Source organism: Alligator mississippiensis, chromosome 2 (genome assembly GCF_030867095.1).
Source record: "Alligator mississippiensis isolate rAllMis1 chromosome 2, rAllMis1, whole genome shotgun sequence".
Taxonomy (NCBI): domain Eukaryota; kingdom Metazoa; phylum Chordata; order Crocodylia; family Alligatoridae; genus Alligator; species Alligator mississippiensis.
The window spans coordinates 7403158-7425055 of NC_081825.1; the positions used below are offsets into that span (position 1 = coordinate 7403158).

Sequence of the window (21898 nt, forward strand, 5' to 3'; positions counted from 1 at the left end):
GAGAGCCTGGTTTGCTTTTTTCTTTGGGGGGAGGTTAAGTGAAATTATGTTTTATACATTTAAGCAGTATAGCTCTGCTGCTTCTTCCCACCAGATGGCAGCCAGCCTACATAATAACACTGTTGGTTATATACAGCTAGCCCTTAAAGAACAGTGTTCTGACAGGGGACAGGGGACAGGAGGATCTGGATCCTGCCTTCACAGTTGTGATATTTTCAGCTGTCATCAGACAGAGCAAGGGTTGGATCCGAACCATGGGGCTCTTTGCAAGCTGGATCCAGGCCCCCTTCCAGTGGTGAGGTGAGAGGTAGTGGTGTTAACTGCCACAAGTTCCTGAACTGCAGGGATGAATGCACTCATTGCTTGCCCCAACATTGCCAATATACGTCCCCAATGAGTCTCTGTAACAAGCATTTAGCAGAGGGTCCCAGCCCTGTTTGCTGGGTGATACGGCTCAGCAGGCCATACCTTTGATGCTGCTAAGGTGGAGCATAAAGACATCGTGAAGTCCTAAATGGGGATTAAGTTAGACAAGCTTTCATATGTAAAGCATTCTAATAAGCAATGAGGACTCGTAGTAGAGGTGATACCTTTTATTAGACCAACTAGAGTTTTGCAAAAAAAAAAATTCTTTTAATTGCAAGCTTTCGGGCACAAACACCCTTCATCAGGCATTGGAGAAAAGACTGGAGAAAAGTTCTCCTGGGTAAAAAATGAAAGTTCATGTTTCATAGGATTTCACAGATATCACCTCTACTACGAGTCCTGATTGCTTTTTCCTCTAGGCCAGTACGGCTACAGCCCGAAGCACTCTAATAACACTCCAGCATTTTCCCATTGGAAACCAGAGGATGGAGCTGGGTTTTCTCTGTGGCTGGAAGACACATCTAGGAGCTCAAGCTGCAGAGTGGGGAATTTCATATGGAGATAAGGAGGAACTTTCTGACTACAAGGCTGGCCAAGCATTGGACCGGGTGCCTGGAGAAGCTGTGGACTCTCCATCCTTGGACATTTCAGAGAGCAGCTTGGACAGACACATGGCTGGGATGGTTTTGACAAGGCTGGTCCCACCTCGAGCAGGGGGCCGGACGCGATGCAAAGTCGCTTCCAGCCTGACTGTCCCGTGGGAGCCCAAATGGGGTTATCTTATTGCTTTGGGCAGGGTGGGTGCAGGAAAGCAGGTCTGAGCACCCAGTGGGACCCCCAGCCACTGCCCAGAGGGCTGCTGGCCTGACCTGCCACACAACAGGCTGTCAGGTATTCGGGTTGTAGCTGTATTGGTCTAGAGGAAAAAGCAAATCAGGACTCGTAGTAGAGATGACCTCTTTTTATTACACCAGTAAGATTTTTGCAACAAAAAAAAAATGCCTGTCATTGCAAGCGTTTGGGCACAAGCCCCCTTCTGCAGGCACGGGAGAAGATTGTAAAGTTCTCCTGGGTAGAAAGCGTCTCCTGGGTGGGCAGAAATCTTTTCTCCGACGCTTAATGAAGGGTGGTTGCACCCAAAAGCTTGCAATTAAAGACTTCTATTTTTTTGCAAAAATCTTGTTGGTTTAATAAAAAAAAGATATTCTCTACCACAGCCCTGAATGCAACAGGCTGGGCATTTTTTTAAATTTTTAGTGCAAATCCACCAGCTCATTGCATCCCTCGCCCAAAGTACCCAGTAGCCAATTAAATGCCACGTCCAAGAAACTGCAGCTCAGCATCTCTAGGCATTGCTTCCACGTGTGCTGAGTATGCACTCCCCCGCCCCCAGCAAATGGTATCTCCCCTGCCAGGTAACACCGCCCCCTAGTGGTATCTCCCACGCCTAGTGCCAGACCGCATGCGCCACGCTCTTTCCGGCCATTGGCCACCTGCGCCGTGACGCCACCAATCAAGACCCAACTCCTGCCTGTGCAGCCTCCCCGAAAAGGACCCTTAGGTGCCCTTGGCGGTGCCGGCAGCCGCTCCCGCGCCGGACGCGCAGGCACCGCGGGGCTGCTGGACAGGCAGCGCCTCCCCCGCCCGCTTGTCGGCGCCTCTCCCGGCGCACAGGCACTACAGCAGCCACCCTTGAAGGGGGCTTCCCACGGCGGGGGCGGGGCTCCGGCGGGGGGGGCGTGGCCAGGCAGGATGGAGGCCGTGCTGCTCGCGCTGCTGGCCGTGGTCTTGGCCGCGCTGCTGCTGCTCGCCGCCCGCCTGCGGGGCCCCGCCGCGCCCGGTGAGCAACGGGGCCGTGGTGCCGGGGGGCCCTGGGCCGTCAGAAGTGGCCCCTAGGGTCTCGGGGGGCAGGGGCTGGGCTGTCAGGAGTGGCCCCTGGGGTCTCATGGGGGGCCCTAGGGGCATGGGAGTGGCCCTGGAGCCTCGGGGGGGGCTGGGGTGTCAGCAAGGGGGTCTCGGGCGGCCCTGAGGTATCAATATGTGGCTTCAGGGTGTCAGGAGGGGTCTCGGGGGGGGGGTCCTGGGATGTCATGAGGGGCCCTGGGGTCTGACGTATCTGTATGGGGCAGCAGGGTGTCAGCGGACCTGGGCTATCAGGGAGCTGGGGTCTCAGGAGGGGCCCCTGAGGTGTGGGGGGGTCTCAGGAGGGTCCCCTGAGGTGTGGGGGGGGGGCTGGGGTCTCTGGAGGGGCCCCTGAGGTGGGGGGGGGGGCTGGGGTCTCGGGGGGGGGGGGCTGGGGTCTCGAGAGGGGCCCCTGAGGTGTGGGGGGGGGCTGGGGTCTCGGGAGGGGCCCTTGAGGTGTGGGGGGGTAGGGGTCTCAGGAGGGGTCTGTGAGGTGTGTGGGGGGGCAGGGGTCTCAGGAGGGGCCTCTGAGGTGTGGGGGGGGCTGGGGTCTCAGGAGGGGCTCCTGAGGTGGGGGGGTGGCTGGGATCTCGGGAGGGGCCCCTGAGGTGTGGGGGGGGCTGGGGTCTCAGGAGGGGCTCCTGAGGTGTTGGGGGGGGGGGCGCTAGGGTCTCAGGAGGGGCTCCTGAGGTGTTGGGGGAGGGGCTGGGGTCTCGGGAGGGGCCCCTGTGGTGTTGGGGGGGGTCTCCGTATCGGCCCCCAGGATGTCGGGGGGTCTTGGGGCGGGGGGAGGGGAGCAGGGTTGCAAAGGGGCCGCGCGGTGTCCGGTCAAGGCGCCGTCAGAGCTGCGGCTGAGTCCCGGGCAGCACGACGCAGGCGCCGGGTGCAAGGCCGGGCAGTGCCGGACTGCGCTCGGTGCCGGAGCAAGGAGCCGGGGTCCTGTCGCGTGCAGCAAGGGAGTTGGATAGGAGGAGAAATCCGAGGTGATGGCATCTGCGTCCTTGGAGGTTGTAAAGACCTGTCTGGACAAAAGTCCGTGGCAGCCTGCGTGTCTGCGATTCTCACCCAGGGCCTGGAGGGAGGAAGCTTGTCACGGGTGCAAAGAAGAGCAGCAAGGGTGCTGAGTGCTTTGGAGGGTCGCCCAGACTCCAGACACCAGGCCTACTACATTTAGAAAAGAGATGTGTGGGGGGAAGTGGGGTGTGATAAAAGAGTTTACGAACAATTAAACATGAAGAGAAAATAAATCAGGATTTGCTCTTTACTAACTGTTGCCAGACGAGAACCAAGAGTTGCAAAGTGAAACTAGCAGGCAGTCAGTTTAAAACTACCAAAAGGCAGGTGTTTTGTTTTGTATTTTATTGGGTTTTTTTCCACCCAGCGTGTCATTGAAGTGTGCAGATGTTGTCACCAGATGTGGTGGAAGCTGACAGTTGCACCATATTCAAAAAGGAGTTGGACATATGCTTGGAGGAAAGGGGCATCGGTCTGCGTTGAGTGTGGGAGCGAGGGGCACGGCCTCTGAATTGGAGCTGCCTAGACCTTAAATCTTGGAGGCTGCAAATGAGAGGAAGAGTTGCGGGGAAAGTCGGGTCATACTGTGCTCACCCTCCCTTTCAGCCTCCTCTCTCTGCCATTGCGTGATACAGGCCTATTTAATACCTACCAAGATGCTGTGAGCCTCCCTTACTAAGGGAGATCTCTAGGAGCACATCAACTGATTGCCTGGGACAAAAAAAAAAAGAAAACGGGGAAGAGAGTGAGGGTAGCAGGTTAATAACAAGGGAAGCCGGAAGTGGACACCAAGCAGAGCACATCTGCCAGCGCCCACTGCTCCTGAACGAGCCGATAGCCTGTAGATGCTGAGCAGCAAAACTGTGCCCAGAGACCTGAGCAATACCCCACAGTTGACCGGGTTTCTCCCAGCCAGAGCCTTGTTCCTGGTCTGGTAGGTGGCCAGCTTGGCCAAAGCCAGGAGGTTGACCAGGAGGTCCTGGGATTTGTGGGCAAGATGGACCTATGGTCTGACCCAGTAAATGGCAGTTCTTATATAAGCTTTCTAATTCAGCAGGAGCTCATTCAGGAGCCGTGTCCATGGCTTCTGCTCGCTTTGCTGACATGACAGTTAACTCTGGGTGAAGAAGTACCTCTTCCTGAACTCGGGACTTGCAGCATCAGTTGTAAGAAAGGCTATGGATTGTGTGTTAACCACAGGCCGACCCAGTTATCAATTTTCCTCATAGCCTTTCCCTGGTGTTAATCATGCCAGAAGCTGCTGATCCTGAAAAATCAAAATTCCCTTGAGCACTATAGCACTTGCCTAGAGGGAAAGCACTGGTCGTGTAAGGTCATGGCGTTGGATCAGGAGATTTGACCCATATAGGGCCATGCCCCCAACAGCAAGTGGGACACCAAGTGCTTACTCCAGCTTGTGCTGTGAAGATCCTGAACAGTATTTTAGACTTTGGAGCAGATCAGACACTCTTTCTACCTCTTGCTTTGTCCATCATAGGAAATTTGCAAAAAAAGGTTTCACTATTACTTTCACCAGTTCAGATTGATCAAAATCGAGATAGATGAGGTGCTGGTGGCCAGTAGCGTGTTAAGCCCCACGTTGTGTAGCCCTGCCCTAAGAAAGAGCAGAAGACCTGGCATTGCAGCTCTGGTGACATAGCTGCAATCCAGGTGTCTGCAGCAGATGCCAAGTGTAACAATCGCTATCACCATCTGTGCCTTCAACACAGTTTCGCATCCTATTCTCACAGGGAAGCTAACAGGCTGTGGAGTGGACGCCTACACAGTGGGGTGGGTGGCTAACTAGCTTAGGGACCGCACCCAGGGAGTGGTGGTTGACGAATCATTCTCGGCCTGGAAGGAGGTAGGCAGTGGGGTTCCCCAGGGTTCAGTCCTTGGCCTCATGTTAGTTAATATCTTCATCAGCGATTTGGATGAGGGTGTGGTGAGCACCCTCTCCAAGTTCACGGATGATACCAAATTATGAGGCAAAGTGAATGCACCAGAGGACAGGTAGCAGTTACAGGCCAACCTAGATAGGTTAGATCAATGGGCAGAATGTAATAGGATGCAGTTCAACAAAGATAAATGTAAAGTACTCCACCTAGGAAGGAGGAATACCCAGCACGCCTACAGGCTGGGGGATGTCCTCCTCAGCAGCTCAGAGGCTGAGAGAGATCTTGGAGTCGTAGTTGACTCCAAGATGAACATGAGCTAGCAGTGTAACGAGGCCGTCAACAAAGCCAATCGCACCTTGTTGTGTATTAGCAGATGCATGACCAACAGGTCGAGGGAGGTGATGCTCCCTTTCTGTGCGACATTGGAAATGCTGCAGTTGGAGTACTGCGTCCAGTTCTGGGCGCCGCACTTCAAGAGGGACACGGAGGATCTGGAGAGGGTTCAGAGGAAGGCCGCTCACATGATTAGTGGTCTTTGTGAAAGACCCTACGAGGAGAGGTTGAGAGATCTGGATCTCTTCAGCCTATACAAAAGATGGCTGGAGGGTGACCTTGTAGTTGCCTATAACTTTATCAGGGGAGGACAGCAGGGAATTGGGGATGCGCTGTTTACCAGAGCGCCCCAGCGAGTAACTAGGAATAGTGGGTGCAAACTAGTTGAGAGTAGGTTTAGGTTAGACATTAGGAAGAAATTTTGTACACTAAGGGTAGCCAGAGTCTGAAATGGGCTTCCAAGAGAGGTGGTGCTATCACCTAACCTGGGGGTCCTCAAGAGGAGGATTGACAGTCACCTGGCTGGGGTCGTATGACCTCAGTCCTCTTTCCTGCCAGGGGCAGGGGGTCGGACATGGTGATCCTTTGGGTCCCTTCCAACTCTGTAATCTGTGAACCCGGGCATTTTAAAAGGGAAAATAGGGGGTGCTCATTTGAAGCAGAGGTCTTGCATGAGGAATGCACTGGAGACTGGTAAAGGTAGTTGGGGTGCCTGGGTGTTGCTAGTGGTAACTCTGTTATTGTGGTTGCTGTAATATTATAGACTAGGGGTGACAAAGATGCACCTCGTAGGCTAGATCCAGCATGTGGGGCCCTATCAACCAGCCTGTGGTACTGCCTATAGGTCTTGGAGTGGACCCACACGTAGTGTGGGCTGGATCAGCTGAGGCAGACGTGGGACCAGTCTGGGATGCATGCTGGGCACAACACCTGCTCTGACCGGTCCAGGATACGCTGCATCTGCCACCCACTCTGTGCCAGTCCTGCATACTGGATTTGGCACGTGGGGCTAGTCTGTGCATCTGATCCAGCCTGTGGAGCAGCCCTGGGGCATTTGTCCAGCCCATGCCATTCATCCTGCCTGCAGGGCTGAATGGGTTTGATATCTTTTATAGACCAAGTTATATGAGCATAAAAGTGTTTTTGCTAGTGTTTTCTGTGCTAGCAAGAAAACTTCTTGTTGATATAAGCTGTATTTCTAGTAGGTGGGTTTGCGAGCAGAGCTGTTGCTTTATACTTTGTTTTTCTCTGATAGACCTTAACTTTTCTAAGGCTGCAGGAACTCAGGAGCTGTTTCCACTACATCAGCTTTTGTGGCTGATATACCGGTAACTGGCTGAAGATCTAGCATTTCCTGAACTTTCAGCATTGGATGTAAGAAAGACCAGGAATTGTGTGTGTTAACCATTGGCACTGAAGTGTGTGCATTTATTTTAAATAATCTGGGATCACACGCAGGCTGTTTGGGTTTTTTTAAATACATACGCTAGTCGGTTTATATTTGGATTGTCTTAATTATTTGGAAATCTCTCTTGTTACCAGCTGGACCTGCCTTAATAGAAAACTGGTGTGACTGATTTTTCAATTAGTGTTGTGTGTATAATCTCAGGGCACACTGCAAAATAGCAGACTGGGCAGGCAGGTCTGCATGAAGGGAACAACAGAGTTCTGTCCAAAACTGCTGGGGTATCTTGACATGCAGTGGTTAGAAAATCTAGTTTTTGACAGCGGCACTGCCCTGCGGTTTCTTCTTGGGTAGGAGGCAGCAACTGTTAAGACATTGTGTCCCGCACTGTGATTTGAAGAAAGCTTTCAACCAGACATCCACCCAGGGGGATTGCAAACTAGTTTCAGGAGAGTGGGGCTGCCCACCCTGACTTTCTGCCTAAATGGGGAAACTTCAGAACTTTCTGTCATGGGAATCGGAGTATGAAAATATGTGAGGACTGCAGCTTTAGACTGGGGCATGGGTGCCACAGGCAGCCTTTGTGTCACACAGCAGATTGGGAATGAAACCAGGCAGAAACCAAAGCAGCAAATTGGGTAAAGGAGCACAGGGAAGGAAGCAGAGCAGCAGATTGGGCAGGGGAAGGGGATCAGAGTAGCAGGTGAAGGCCTAATTTGTGGCACACATGCTAAAAAGGTTGCAATCCACCCAGCCTCCTTTAGGCCATAATCATTTAGTAACTGCAGGGAATCAAGAACTGGACTTCATATTTCCTTAGAAAGGCCACCACCAACAGCATGGTGCTCTTAACTTCAGGCCTGGCTATTTGATTCTACTGAGAACGAAGAATGCCATCCAGTTAGCAAACCCACCAATGCATTATCTGTCACTGTAGGTTTGGAAAACTGAAGCTTGGTAAAAGGGAACAAGAAGATCTTTGCTTTCTGTGCTAATTCACCCCATCCAGTGATATATGCCAATACTACTTGGCAGTATCATAGAATGATAGGGTTGGAAGGGACCTCATAGATTTCATCGATGTTAGGGCTGGAAGGGACCTTGCAAGATTATTGGATCCAGCCTCCTGCCCAAAAGGCAGGAAGTCAGCTGGGGTCAAATCACCCCAGCAAGATAAGCATCCAGGTGTTTCTTAAAGGTTTCCAGAGTAGGTGTTTGCACCTTCTGGGGGGAGCCTATTCCAGGCTCTGGAGACTCGGACGGTAAAGAAGTTTTTCCTTATGTCCAGTCTAAAACAATCTTCCAGCAGTTTGCGACCATTAGACCTTGTCTTCCCTTGGGGTGCCCTGGTAAACAGACGTTCTCCCAGTTCCTGATGCACCCCCCTTATGTACTTATAGGCTGCCACCAAGTCACCCCTGACCTCGGGGATCATCTGGTCAATACTCCCCCCCCCCCATACAAGCAAACTCAAGGTGAGCTATTGCTGACCTATCTCAGAAAAAAAAATGCCTTTCAGTAAAGTTGTATGCAGCTCCCAGCCATGCCGCTTTGTTCTGCAGTCTCAATAGATTTCACTTGCTGAGCGAGTACAGTATTTGGCTAGGAGACGGGGACACTGCAGGAAGTGTTGTGGGGCAGCTGATTCTGCAGGTTTGGAAGGCACACGTTGCTATGCTGCTTTTCCACATATATCTTCAAGTGCAGCAGGTGGTGCTCTTTCCTCTTAGTTTGTAGGGAGCTGGTGAGCCAGCATAGCTTTGCAATGCTGCTTTAATATCGTGAACATCGACAAGCCCAGACACAACATTGGCTTGCTGACTTGCTGTAATATAAAGAATGATGATGTGGTGCGGGAAGGATATTTCGCTTGCCCAGCAAAAATGTCCTCTGTGCATGGCAAATAGAAATTTTGCCAGGCTTCATTCAGTGCTTGTGGTAGAGGTGATAACTTTTATTAGACCAATAAGATTTTTTTTTTTTTTTTTTTTTGCAAAAATCTTGGATTGCAAGCTTTCTGGCACAAACACCCTTCATCGGGCATTGGAGAAAAGATCGTAAAAGTTCTCCTGGGTGGAAGTGAACATTCATATTTCATAGGATTTCACAGAGGAGTCGATAAATGAAATACTCCTCTGGGCAGGCAGTTCTTAGCTGGTTAAGGTGTCTCTCAGGCTCTGTGATGATGCAAATTACCTTGAACCAAGGCAGGAGCAGTATCTCGGGTTTCAGGTGATCAGAGTTGCTTCTTGCTTCTGAAATTATGAAGACTTCAGTTAAAAAATCAGCTAAAATTTGATATCTTCCATATGTCAGATATCCAGGTTGTAGCCATATTGGTCTAGAAGAAAAAGCAATCGGGGCTCGTGGTAGAAGTGAGATCTTTTATTAGACCAACAAGATTTTTGCGAAAAAAATCTTTAATTGCAAGCTTTCAGGCACAAATACCCTTCATCAGGCTTCATTAGCACTTTGGAGGCAGCTTTTTTGGCATGGGAGGTCAAAATGAAGTCTTAAGTCAGTGACTGCCAACCAGAGTGTTGCAGCACCCTAGGGTGCCTTGAGATCCTTTCATGGCGGGCCCGGTGCCATGCAGTATTACCATTGATAACATGATTCACAAGATAAACGGAGAGATTTCAAATAGGAATCTCTAGTTAAAAGTATTCTGCCCTGTTGTGGTCTTTCTGACTTATTTGCAGCAGAAAAACGTCTCTATTGTTAGTCAAAAAACTTGCAAAAACCAAGTGCTGGCATTTTATGATGGTGCCTCAAGTATGGAAAAGTTGAGAACCACTGCCCTAAGCCCTATCCAGTGAAACACCTTTGTGGTGCTCTCTCTTAAGGGTATAAAGGGCAATGCCTTTGCTCATTTCCACGTTAAAACTGTGCATTGTGGCTTCCCAAATCCTCCTATATTATCAGGGAGAGGTGGTATTCTTTCCTGTTGCGCTGTGCTGCACTCGCAGCTGCTGCTGTTCACCGCAGAGCCAGGTGGAAAAAAATGTTATATAAATAGTGTAATGTGCAATGCAGTTCACATGCTGGAGCTGTTTAGGCCTCATTAAGGTACCAGCTGTGTCACTATTCTGACAGTTTTCACCACTGGGAGGTAAAGCTGATCTTATAAGTAAGAAAATCCAGTTCACCCCTGAAATGTGTCCATTGTCTCTAGAAATACCGAATCATAAGAAAAAGGTGTTGACAAAATGTCATAGATTTCATAGACATCGGGGCTGGAAGGGACCTCACCTCGCAAGATCATTGGGTTCAGCCCCCTGCCCCAGGGGCAGGAAGTCAGCTGGGGTCAAATGGTCCCAGCAGGAGGGGTATCTAATTCAACTTGTGCTTCCAAGCCATCTCCGCTTTCCTGTCTTTTGCTTTTAATTTTTATTATCTGTTTGGCCTTGTCTTGTAAGTGTGGGCTTTGTCACATGTGATTTATAATTTGTTGAGGGCTTTGTAGAGTTCAAGGCCACCAGGAACTATTCAATCACTTAGATTGCCCTACTGTATGGCATTAACCATTGAGTCTGGCACGGCTGCTCCTGTGTCTAGTCGCAAGACTTCAGTTAGATTATGCTGGCTGTCACGAGCAGAGAAAAAGGAGAGCGACTGAGGCACCACAAATGCTAGACATGGACAGCGAATTGAGATATGGCCAGGTGATCCCTGCCGGTGAATGCTCCACATGCCATAGGGAAAGACCCCAAAGCCTTCGAGATTCTGGCTAGTGTGACCAAGATGGGAGAACTCGTTCCTGACTCTCAATCTGGTGATGGTTTTGATACACGTGTATTGGCAAGATGCATAGATAGGAGTATGCTCGGTACCACCTGGAGCTCTGGTCTGCCCCGTCTGGTCTGCCTCCTGCAGCAGTAACCAAGACAGTGCCTTGGGGGAGCAAAAATAGTCAGAGGCCTACGTGAGCCTACAGGCACCATTAGGTTAGCGTGGTTTATAGCATGCTTGGTAATATATAGAATATAAAGCTCAGTCAGTTCCCATCTGAATAAATCAGCAATGCAAGGTTACCTCATATAGTTGGCAGGCGTCAGCCACATTCAGGTGGTTTTTGTTTGTGTAAATAGGCTAGTGCTTTGGGGAAAAGCCCTGTCTTGCAGGGCGATTTGAATAAAGAGAATGTGGTCACTCAGTTCACACATTTGTCCTTCTGAGGGTTGAGCGCCCTGGCTCGAAATGAGCATGCAACTTATAAATAGATCCCTTTATCACAATGTGAAATGACAATCTCCCCTTTCCAGGGCTCATGGAAAAAAAGAGAATACCAAATAAGTGAGCACTTCTTGATATGGCCAGGCAGGGACTTTGTAGATGTTACCAAGGGAAGGTGTTTAATCTTTTAGATGGGCAGATACCCAGGTTGGGACTGTGGGGTGTCTTTAGAGGCTAAGAAACACCATGCTCCTATGTTGTATATAAATGCCTTCGCACAACCTCTCGGACCATTACTGACTGCCTGGGTAAATGATGTGCTCTTCTGTCTTCTCTTTTCACTCCTATTCTCTTGCGTGTCAAAGCACACGAGGGCACATGGCAGGTGTAAAGATGCAGCCTTTGCCGCTCCCAGAGCATTCAGCCTAAACTGTGGGCACATTGCAGGGAACAAGGGCACCAAACAGACAGGAACATTTTGAGGTAGGAGCCTGAAGGGGTAACAAGAGCACGTGAATGCTGAGATGCCCTTACAAATAGCACAGTGTGTTGTGCTCAAGGCATATCCAAGCTAGCTGAAAGCTTGTTCGCTCAGGGGCTCCTAATAAATCCATAGATTCATAGAAGTAGGGTTGGAAGGGACCTTGTAGATCATCAAGTCCAACCCCCTTCCCTGGGCAGGAGAGAAAACCAGGCTCAAATGATCCCAGCCACATAGTAATGGGGAAGCCACAGTAGCAGGTTGCTCAGGGTGAAGTTTACTAGTTGCCCAGACCCCTGGGTGAGTTTTGCAGCCCATCCTCACCTCTGGGTTGCGGTGGCTCTACTGTTTTTGGTATCTCACTTAGCTTAATTTAATCTGGGTTGAGTGTGTCTGCATGAGTGGTTGACAGTAAGTGTTGTTCTCTTATAATGGGTATCCCACTAGCAGGCAACATATTGGGAAGGATTTGATGGAAGTGAAGACAGTGGCTTGGAGGAAGCAGAATGGAAGATGCTCCGGGCTTGATCTTGTAAGGAACTGAGCTAACAAAGTACTTAAGCATTCACTTAATTTTGAGTGTACGAGTCCAGTAGACTGCAACAGGACTCTTCACGCGATAAAAATTTATTGCACCCGATACTGGGCCGACACAAGGCCTGGGCATTTTGCAGTTTGCAGGATTGAGCCCTCCGTCACTCCGAGAATGTTACCTAACGACTGTGTGGGAGAAGCAGACATCAGAGGTGGTGTTGCCAGAGCCGCAGAGGTCTGGAGACGAGGGATGCAACCCCATGAGTGACTAACGGTGGAATCATGGAGGGCCTGGAAAGGAAGAAGAACAAGAAGCATAAATCTGATACTGGGAATGAAGAGCTAGGGGATAGGAGGGATGTGGGGAACAAGGGAGGCCATCTCTCTCCATCTAGCACTCTCCAACAGTAATATTTTAATGTAAAACAGGAATAAGGTGAATCTGAAGATGATTGAATACACACTTGAAATGTGATGCAGGCAGCTTGTTCCTCTGCCTAACTGTGCTCCCCTAGCACCCTCCCTGCCTATCCATATATGTTTTGGGATAATAGCTTTGTATCCCCATACCGATTGACATGGCAGCAGTACATGAATGCAGGATGCAGTCTGTATTTGTCAGGCAGGTTGTGTTACAAGTGCGGTGATACACGCATCCCTCCCCAAAACATGAGCGTGCTCACACAGTTTGAACCATCCAGAGAAGGGAGACCTCATTCTGAATAGTTGAAGCAAAAAACCCCCCAAAAATCTGATTTATCTAAAAGGAAGCAAAAAGTTTCTGGTCCCCACCTTCTTCTATCTCTGAAATGACTGTGCTGGCCATCTTACTAGATGCAGGGAAGTAATGGTGGTGTTTTAGGTATCCAGGTTATAGCCGTATTGGTCTAGAGGAAAAGGCGATCAGGACTCCTAGTAGAGGTGATATCTTTTAATACCAACAAGATTTTTGCAAAAAAAATGCCGTTAATTGCAAGCTTTCTGGCACAAACACCCTTCATCAGGCATTGGAGAAAAGATTGTCAGAGTTCTCCGGGGTAGAAATGCAAGTTCATATTTCATAGGATTTCACAGAGGAATCAGTAGATGGAAAACTCCTCTGGGCAGTCAGTTCATTGCTGGTATGAAGCCCCTCACCTCCAGTGAGGATCTGTGATGGTGCAGATTACCTTGAAACAAAGGGAGGAGCAGGATCTCAGGTTTCAAGTGGTCACAGTTGCTTCCTGCTTGGGGAAAATATGAAGATTTCATTTTAAAAAACTGGCTAAAATTCGATATCTTCCATGCATCAGGTATCCAGGCCTGAAAGCTTATAATTAAAGTCTTTTTTTTTTTTTTTTTTTTTTCCAAAAATCTTTTTGGTCTAATAAAAGATATCATCTGTGCTACAAGTGGTAGTGGTTTTTCTTTTCAATTCACCTTTTAGACTGAATAAGGGAAAATTCAGCCCAAGGAATACACAGCTGTCTTTTTTTTCCTGGAACAGACCAAGTGTTATGCCACTTATTTTCCAGAGAGGGCCACGGGCTTGCAGATAAAAGGTGCAGGGTAGGGTGGCATGTTGGAGATCAACTATTTCAGTGTGGTACTTTGGTATAGGCCTATCGCAAGGGAGTGGGATACCCATGGGACCCACCAGCATGTAGCTGGGACAGGAGCTGGAGGGGTGGAATAAGCTTTGCAGGCAAGATTAAGCAGGGAAATAATTCATCTTGTGAGAACAAAGTGTGGAATTAACTTCAGCCCAGCCCTTTGTGCAAGGTGGAGCTGGGTGTGAGTCATGACAGGTGCGAGTGAGATAAATGTAACAAAAAGCAAGGACAAGGAGGAAGTCTGCAAGTAAGGCAGGAGAAGGGTTGAAGATCACCTAAGCCTTCTCTTCCTCCTAGAGTTGCTAGATACCTTTAAAAATCCAGGTGGATTAGATGGGAAGTTCCCAAAATGCTCAGTGTTGGCTTGACTTGTGCATGAAATAATCATTTTTGCTTCGATTATAATTTGCTTTAATGTTGTTTCCATTCTGTTCCCCTGACTTGTACTCTGGGGGCCACATCCAGACAAGCATGGACGTTTGTTTGCCTAGGGGCAAGTAGCAGCAACACACCTTGAGCCACTGCTGCTTGTCCCCCGGGAGCGCCCATGCCACGTATGCTCAAACATGTGGCAGGTGGGGTTGGGGAACCTGGGACCAGCGCAGGTGCCGGCCCCAGCAGCCTTACCTGGGGGCCTCCTAGGACTATGGTCACAGCAAGAAGCATGGCCAGCAGCCGGAGGGTGGCTCTGGCTGGCCAGGCTCTGGTTTTGGGCGGCATGTGCTGCTGCCATGTACGCCACCCCGCTTTTTTCCAGCATGGGTTTTTTTTGATGCTGGGATCTCTCAGGGTCAAAAGAAAAAACCCATGTTGCAAGGTAGCAGCATGGAGAATGTGCAGTGTGTGGCATCGCAGATGGGTCTGCAGCGCCACATACCACACAACTGTGGTCATCTGGATGTGGCCTTGGAGCACAGATCCTCCTGCTCTAAGTCTGCAAAACAGTAGGTGTTACCATACAGGGATAAGGAGCAGGTGTGGACTGGCATTCCCTATCTCTGAAAATACCTGGTGCAGACCTCCCCAAGTCTGCCCCCACCTTGCAGTAGCAGCAGGAGGCAGATGATGAGCAAAGCAGTGGCAACAGCACAGCCATGTAACACCTCTTGTTCTCCCTTTTTCAGCCGAGGAGGAACACCAGCGAGATGTGGCAGCAGCAGTGGCCAGGCCTCGGCCCCATGCCGAGGAGCGGGGCGAAGGCATGCCCAGGCGCCGGAGGAACATGGGGACCAGGATGCTGGCTGAGAGGAGAGCGCAGCAGGTAGACAACTGGGCAGATGGTAAGTTTTGATTCAGCTCTGTTTCTGCAAATGGATACTGATCTGTAAGAGCAGGTGATTGAGATGGGGGCGCAGGCTCCCAGAGAGTCCTTGTCAGCTGGGCTCTCCAGAGATTCTGCAGCCTGAGTCTGATCTGCCTCAATATCCTGATAGTATGAGGATGAATTACATAGCACTCCCCCCCTGGCTACTCCAGTGCTTTCAGTCTCTTCTCTCAAGAGATCACTCGCCCTTCAGTGAAATGCAGCTGTTTCTGCGGTGCGTTCTGTGCCATCCCTATGACACGACTGTTTCTAGAAGGGGTGTGAAGAATGCTGCTCCCCTTCCAGTTGAAATCGCAAGGAGAAATGGGAGGAGAGGGCATAGAATCAGCACCTTTCCATTATACCTGTTCTAAAAAAGAGCTACCCCATTGTTTCAAGACACTGATTTAGCACTAACTTGAGGGAAAGTACTAGCATGCACATACCGCTTCTTCAGCATCTGGGTTTTCCCTGGGCTCCCATCCAAATATGGATCCACGCAGGCCCTGCTGAGCTGGCAGTCACATCAGAGGTGTATTTTATTTATTCAATTATTTGGTTGTTACTGCTTACAATTATTAGATTGCAGCATCAGATCCTAGAGTTGCAGGTCAGTGTGAACAGTCCCATGGTTTTTGTTTTGCATGTAGAGATGGCAACAAGGGTATCCTGACGTGGTTGTGGTCAGGAAAACCCTCTGAGCTCCTTACAAGTCCTGTCTTGTTTTTTTCTCACAAAACGACTGTTTCCATTTTGCCCCTGCTAGCCACGCAGAGCCAGCGCAGTTGTGGGTTTGCAAACTACATCTCTCAGGCTTGCAGTGTCATCTACAGCAGTGCTTCTCAAACTATCTGATGTGGCGGACCGGCAATTTTTTTTTTCCAGTGGGCCAGGGACCAGTGCCCTATTTATGGCTATCACATATCCATGTTATACTTCTGAAAATATATTTCTTTCTTTCCTGGCAACTTGCTGCGAACCAGCGACTGATGGCCGGTCCGCGGACCACCACTTTGAGAAGCACTGATCTACAGCATTATTCAGTTTGGAAAGTCTTCCCTGCTCAAATGGAGCAAACGGAAGACTCCAACTTGACTCCCATATCCCAGCTCATCATTTTAGGCTGTTCAACCATGTACAGAGCAAGGTGGATCCTGTTGAGCTTGAGCTTGTATCAAAAATTGCAACCTTGAGTGACAGTTTGGGCAGGAGGGAAATTTTGTTCTTGGGAAGCAGAGCATGTTTGAGCTGCACTATTTGAGACACTATACGTAGAATTGCATGAAGCTTCGACTTGGAGAGAATCATGCTTCCCCTGCTTGCAAACATGCTTCCCTGCTGTTTCCAGCAGGCATTTTGAGTACATCTGGTAGGTAAATGCGTTACCCAAGTCATCAATGTCTAGCAGTTTCACAAATGGTAAATTGATGGTTCTGAACTTTTCAACTTTAGCTGCTGCTTTTGATGTGCTAGCACCCAGTACAGAAAATGAAATCTGAACTGCTTTTGATGTCTGAGGCCTGGACCACTCAAACTTTCTCCCTGGGAGCCAGCCGTGAAGCTATCAAAGCAGCACTCCTATTAGCTTGCCATGTTAGCAGTGGCAGAACGTGTTGTGAGCCCTTATGAATAATTCTTTTGCAACTTGGTACACATCAAATGCAAGCGAATTCACTCTTCTACAAAGTTTTCTTTAAATTGACGTTCCTCTTCTCCACCCCCCCCCCCCCCGGCCCTCCCATGTCCTTTCTCTCACCTCTATCTTTTGCTCCCCTGTGCTGTTTTTCCTTTCAGATGCTGATTCAAATTCTGTGGGTAACTGAGCACTGCCACATGGCCCTAGCACCATGGCCATCCTGGCAGGAGCATGAGCACTTAAAACCAGACCATAGCTGGACTTGCTTTTTGTGGACTCACTGCCCACTGCCTGTGGAAGGGTTGCAGGCATCCATGCGTCAGCAGATATCTGGCTAAAATAAGATAGTCTTCTCTCTGCTTTCATGTTTTGAACTTGTATCGTGTGCCAGATGTTGCGGTTTAGCTGTACTGTGATTAAGGCAAAGGCTGCCTTTGCAGCCTCCTGGTACTGTGCCAGGCTGGGTCCTGGCATAAGTTGGAGCAGGCCTAAAGCTCATCTCAGCCAGCTGCCAAAGATATCAAGGTACCTGATGATCACGGGGGCATAAAGATGCTGTGGCTTGCTCACATGCCCCTCTCAAAACTCTCCGAGGTCAGTGGGCTTGGAAAGGGGGATGTCATAGGAGTCTACTGTCAGTTGAAGATTCGACCCCCCCCTTCCCGCCTGCAGTAAACCTCCAGGGTGCCAGTTCTGCTAACTTAAGGTCAACTTTGCCACCCAAAGACTAGCAAAACGTGGCCCTAGCATCTCTGAGGTTTGGGCCCCCCATATGATTTTTTTCATTTGTGAACTGGATGTGGGTGGTTTGAGTTTTTTCATTTGACAATTTAAATGTTAATACTAGAATAAGAGACCTTTAAAGGGAATAAGTGTGGCCGTATGATTCTGCTGCCTCACTTCAGTACTGAAATCTCATGTAGACTAAGAAATCTTAACCCTAAGTTGCTTCAAAGGGGATTCTTGTTGATGGCTTCTCTCTGTCATTGCTTAGCCCATGTGTACAGCCAGTTAAATCTGTGTTATCTATGCAAATGCTTTTAAAGATGAAGATAAACTCGTTGAAGGCTTACTTTTTCTGTACTGGGGCTAGTATCTCTTGGGAAAGGGCACATATTTAATGTAAACAGGGATGGAAAAGGATTGATTTGAACAGGTCAAAATATTGATCCTGAATGTGTGGAGCAAAATCAATCAGTAAACTCCTTATTGCAGCTGCAGCTTCCTGTGATTGGGGTGGGGCAGGACATCTGAATTGCATGTAGGTTGACCTGGGAGGGGGGTATGGGGGGTGGTTGAAGTAGCAAATGTCAACAGACTCTTCCCCCTACGTTTCGCAAGCAAGATCTCTATTCAAGAGTTCCACGTGGGCTGCCCCACATGGTGTAGACAGGCATATTAGCCAACTCTCCCATGCTGAGAATTTTTCAGTGGTTAGATGACTACTTCAAGACGATCATCTCTTGTGAAAGTAACAACAGCTATTAATACTTTGCTCCGGTCAGAATTGTTGGGCAGATTAATTTTTTTTTTTTTTCATCACTGACAAAGCAGTTCTCAAAATGAGTGAACCGGGGCAGCTCCGTTCCAATCTTCTGATTGCTGAGTTGGCCTACGAGAATGAGTTCGGCCTGGCATGCCTTGCCCTGTGGAGGATGCTGCTGCTATGAAACGCACAGATCATGAGTTTCTCGATACAGGGACTTGGTCATGTCTTTGCACACAGCTATGCAAACCTGTACAGCTATTATGAATACCAGCATTGTATTATTATTGTAGCCATGGCAGTCCAGGGACTATGAGAGAAGCAAAATTTGGTAATATCTTTTTATTGGGCCAACTAATATAGTTGAGACAGACGTTAGATAAGTTTTAGGGCACAAAATGACCTCCCTTAGATCCCTTTTCCCAGACCCGAGGAAGAATTGTTGTCCAAAAGCTGGTCTGGCGCCTCTCCCAATTAAATAGTCTAGCAAAAAATCCTCAAACAAATCTTTCTTCATGCACAGTCCCTGAACCATCCCAGCTGCGGCAACGCTGCAGTGCTGTTATTAACAGTTGTACAGATTTGCATAGTTCTGTGCAAAGACATGGTACAGGCCATGTATTGAGGAACTTGCAGTCTTTCGTGTTTGTCAACACAGCAGGGCTGGGCAGATACCCAAGATGGCTTTGAACATCTCTGCCTCAGCACTGTGGATAAGCTCGAAATGAGGCATAACCCAGCAAAGGGTGCCCGTCTGTTGGACAGCTTTCTTGGGTTGGTGTCAGAGCAGTAAAGATGACAACAATAAGATCAGTGTTAGGTACCGAATGCCCCATGTTTGTATTTCAGACTAGTAGGGGAGAGGAAGGAGGATGGTAAATTAGGGTTATTGCATGTAAAGAACATTGTCTGTAATTGGAGGCTTTAAACTCTTTAGTTGACTCGCGGGTAAGTAAAGAGGACCTTTTGCCGGCTCGATTTTCGTGATTTGCCCAAAGCCTGAGCTGCTGTTGTGGAGGCTGTTCTTCATTGTGTAATCTATAGGGATTTTGCTGAAAGCTTTTACTCGGATGTCAGGCAGTGCTTTGAGAAACCAGTGGCTGTGTTTTCAAACTCAGCTTGTGATCCCTAAGTAGCTGGATGTTGCCATTTAAAATATTTAAGTTTTCCTTTACTACCGGGGTGGTAAGCATATGGCCAGAAGGCTGGATCTGGCCTGTGGAGCTGTGTGATCTAAATGGTAGGTCACTGGACCACCCCTATGTGCTGGTCCCGGCCCCATATGCTGCTGTGGCACCCCACTGGACCGAGCCTGGTCGGGGCACGTCCAGATTGAGCTGTGCCAGAGCTGGTGCATGGGGCTGGTCTGGCAGGGCACTACTTGCAGCACCAGCCCCGTGCTGCATGTAGGATGTACAGCCCTGCACACCAAATACAGCACACACCAGACCCAGGGTGCCCACTGTGCATGCCACATGCTGGGCTGGCACTGGGGCACATGCTGCCTGCAGTATGCGGGCTGGACCCAGCACTTCATGATGCACATGGAGCTCCAGGGTGCGGGCTGTATGTGGTGCCCCAGACAGACCCTCTGTGCTGTCTGCAGTGCCAAGGCCAGCCTGGGCACTGCAGGCAGCATTTGCCACATGCACAGCAAGCCTTGGGGCCAGCATGGGCTGCGTGTGGTACGGGCTGGACCTGGTGCTGTGGGCATTGCACAAGGGATTGTCTGTAGACCGGCCCAGAGACCCTCATCCTACTGGCAGGATTGGATGAGTTTGACGCCCCTGCTTTACTAGGTTCAGAAATGTCTCCAGCTTAGTGGATATTTGCTCAAACTTTGAGGCCATAATTCATGGGCCTCACCTGCCCTATCCTCCATGAGAATGACCATGCAGCTCCATGTACCTTCACCCTACAGCTGCACTTTCTGCCAGACAGGAACCAAAGCCTTCCTCAGCAGCATTGATTTAACTCTAGGGGCAAAAAGGAAGGTGTTGTCCCCACGGAAGAACTGCGTTGTGTAGACCAGACAATAGTCAGGTGATCAGAAGTTCCCAAGGAGGCACTTATAAGCCCTGCAGTCTTCAACACAACAGACTCTGCTGAGCTAATTTGTTTCATCTCTCACCAGCTTAATATGTAGAATCATTTATTACTTGTATGACTGCAAATTCTCAACTGAGATCAGGATCCCCTTGTGTTAGAGGCTTGTACAGATGCATGGTGAGTGGCATTCAGCAGACCCAAATGAGGGGAAACTGGGGTGCAGAGAAGTGAAGTGACTCCAAGGTTCACAGTGGCACTGGGAGCACAACCCAGGTCTTCAGACTCGTATCCAGTACACCTGGCCTCCTGCTGTCCCTAGAGAAACATGGTTGAGGTTCGGTTGAACCTGAAACTGGTGGGTGGAACCCTGCCCTTTATCTGAGAAAGCCATAAAGAAATGGTTAGTCTCCTTTATGAAGTGATAGCAATCTCCAGACTGTAAAAGGCCACTCGGGAGGGCTTCAGTGGTATTCTTCGAGTGGGAGTGAGCATGTTGGAGGGTATGCGGAGGTGGGGATGGGGAAAAGCTAGAGAGAAGGAAACAAGCAGAAGTGCAAAAACAAAGAAGGACTCTCTAGAACAGCCTGAGGTTACACAACCCGAGAAGGCTTTCGGGGACGGCTGCTGGTGGATGCTGGCTGCAAAAGCTAGGGTACTCAGACCATGGGAGCTTGATTTATGTGACAGGGTGTAGGTTGTAGCCGTGTTGGTCTAAGGACATACCAGCCCAGCCTCTGGCTTCTTTACTTTTCATTCCATCCAGGAAGAGCACACACCAACGGCTGAAACTTCCTTAGCCTGACGAAGGGTTTTTGAAACCAAAAGCTTGCTTAATAATTGTTTTCCAACTATTTAAGTTGGTCTAATAAAAGATACCAGCTTCAGCCAAAGAACCTTGTCTGCTTTATGTGATACCTTTCATGCTTAAGCAAAGGGGACGTTGCATTTTCTTTCATTAAAAAAAGATTGCATCAAAGAAACAACTTCTCTTCATCACCAGTTCTTCTCCAGCTAAAGCAAGGGCCCAGTTTGGAGCTAGCAGGTTGAGTCCAAAAGGGTAATGGCAAAAGTCTTTGGAGACCTTTCGGCACCTCTGTCTCCTAGCTGCTATTTCTGGATGTCTGTGTTCAGACAGGGGGAGGGGGTTAGAATTTGGTCTTCCTTTGGAAGATTATCCTTATAATCAACGTACCAGAAACCAGTAGAGCCCCTAGGCAAGTGCTGGCATGTGGACCAATACAGTCTGGTTTTTAAATCAAAATATGATAAGGAAACTTAAACTCCAGCTTAAAAGTTGCAAATGAAATCATGATACTTCTGCCTTTATTTAGTTGCTGAGACCAGGGGTAGAATACCTAGAAGATATTACATGTCTAACATTTTCTGGATGCTTTGTGTCTGAAAGCTTGTCTAGCATCTCTCCCAACTATACAGCTGGTCCAGTGTAAGATAGTGCCAAAGAAATTCCTGCCTGTCCTATATTTCCTGGACCATCATGACTACACCACCACTCCACCCTTACTGTACCATTTGCTGGACAGTTTAGTTGCTTTACATCCAAATGCTGCTGGAAAAACACAGAAAGTGCAACCTGGGGTCTGACAGGTTTAAAAATAAACCTATTTGTCTTTGAAAATGCATAGCTGATTTGTGTGGCATTTACATCTGCACTTGGGGTTCCTAATTTGGAGATCTGAAACAATGCTTATATACAACATTTCAG

At 49.0% G+C, this 21898-nt stretch overlaps 1 protein-coding gene across 1 annotated transcript in view; it reads left to right on the forward strand.

Moving 5' to 3' along the window:
- Nucleotides 1-2083: 2083 nt before the first annotated feature.
- DDRGK1 (DDRGK domain containing 1) overlaps nucleotides 2084-21898 on the forward strand; it is a 54041-nt gene continuing 34226 nt past the window's right edge. The window contains exons 1-2 of the mRNA XM_014597092.3: nucleotides 2084-2206; nucleotides 14826-14981. Coding sequence (XP_014452578.1) covers nucleotides 2119-2206; nucleotides 14826-14981 — 244 coding nt within the window. The 5' untranslated portion in view covers nucleotides 2084-2118. The remainder of the gene's footprint in view (nucleotides 2207-14825; nucleotides 14982-21898) is intronic.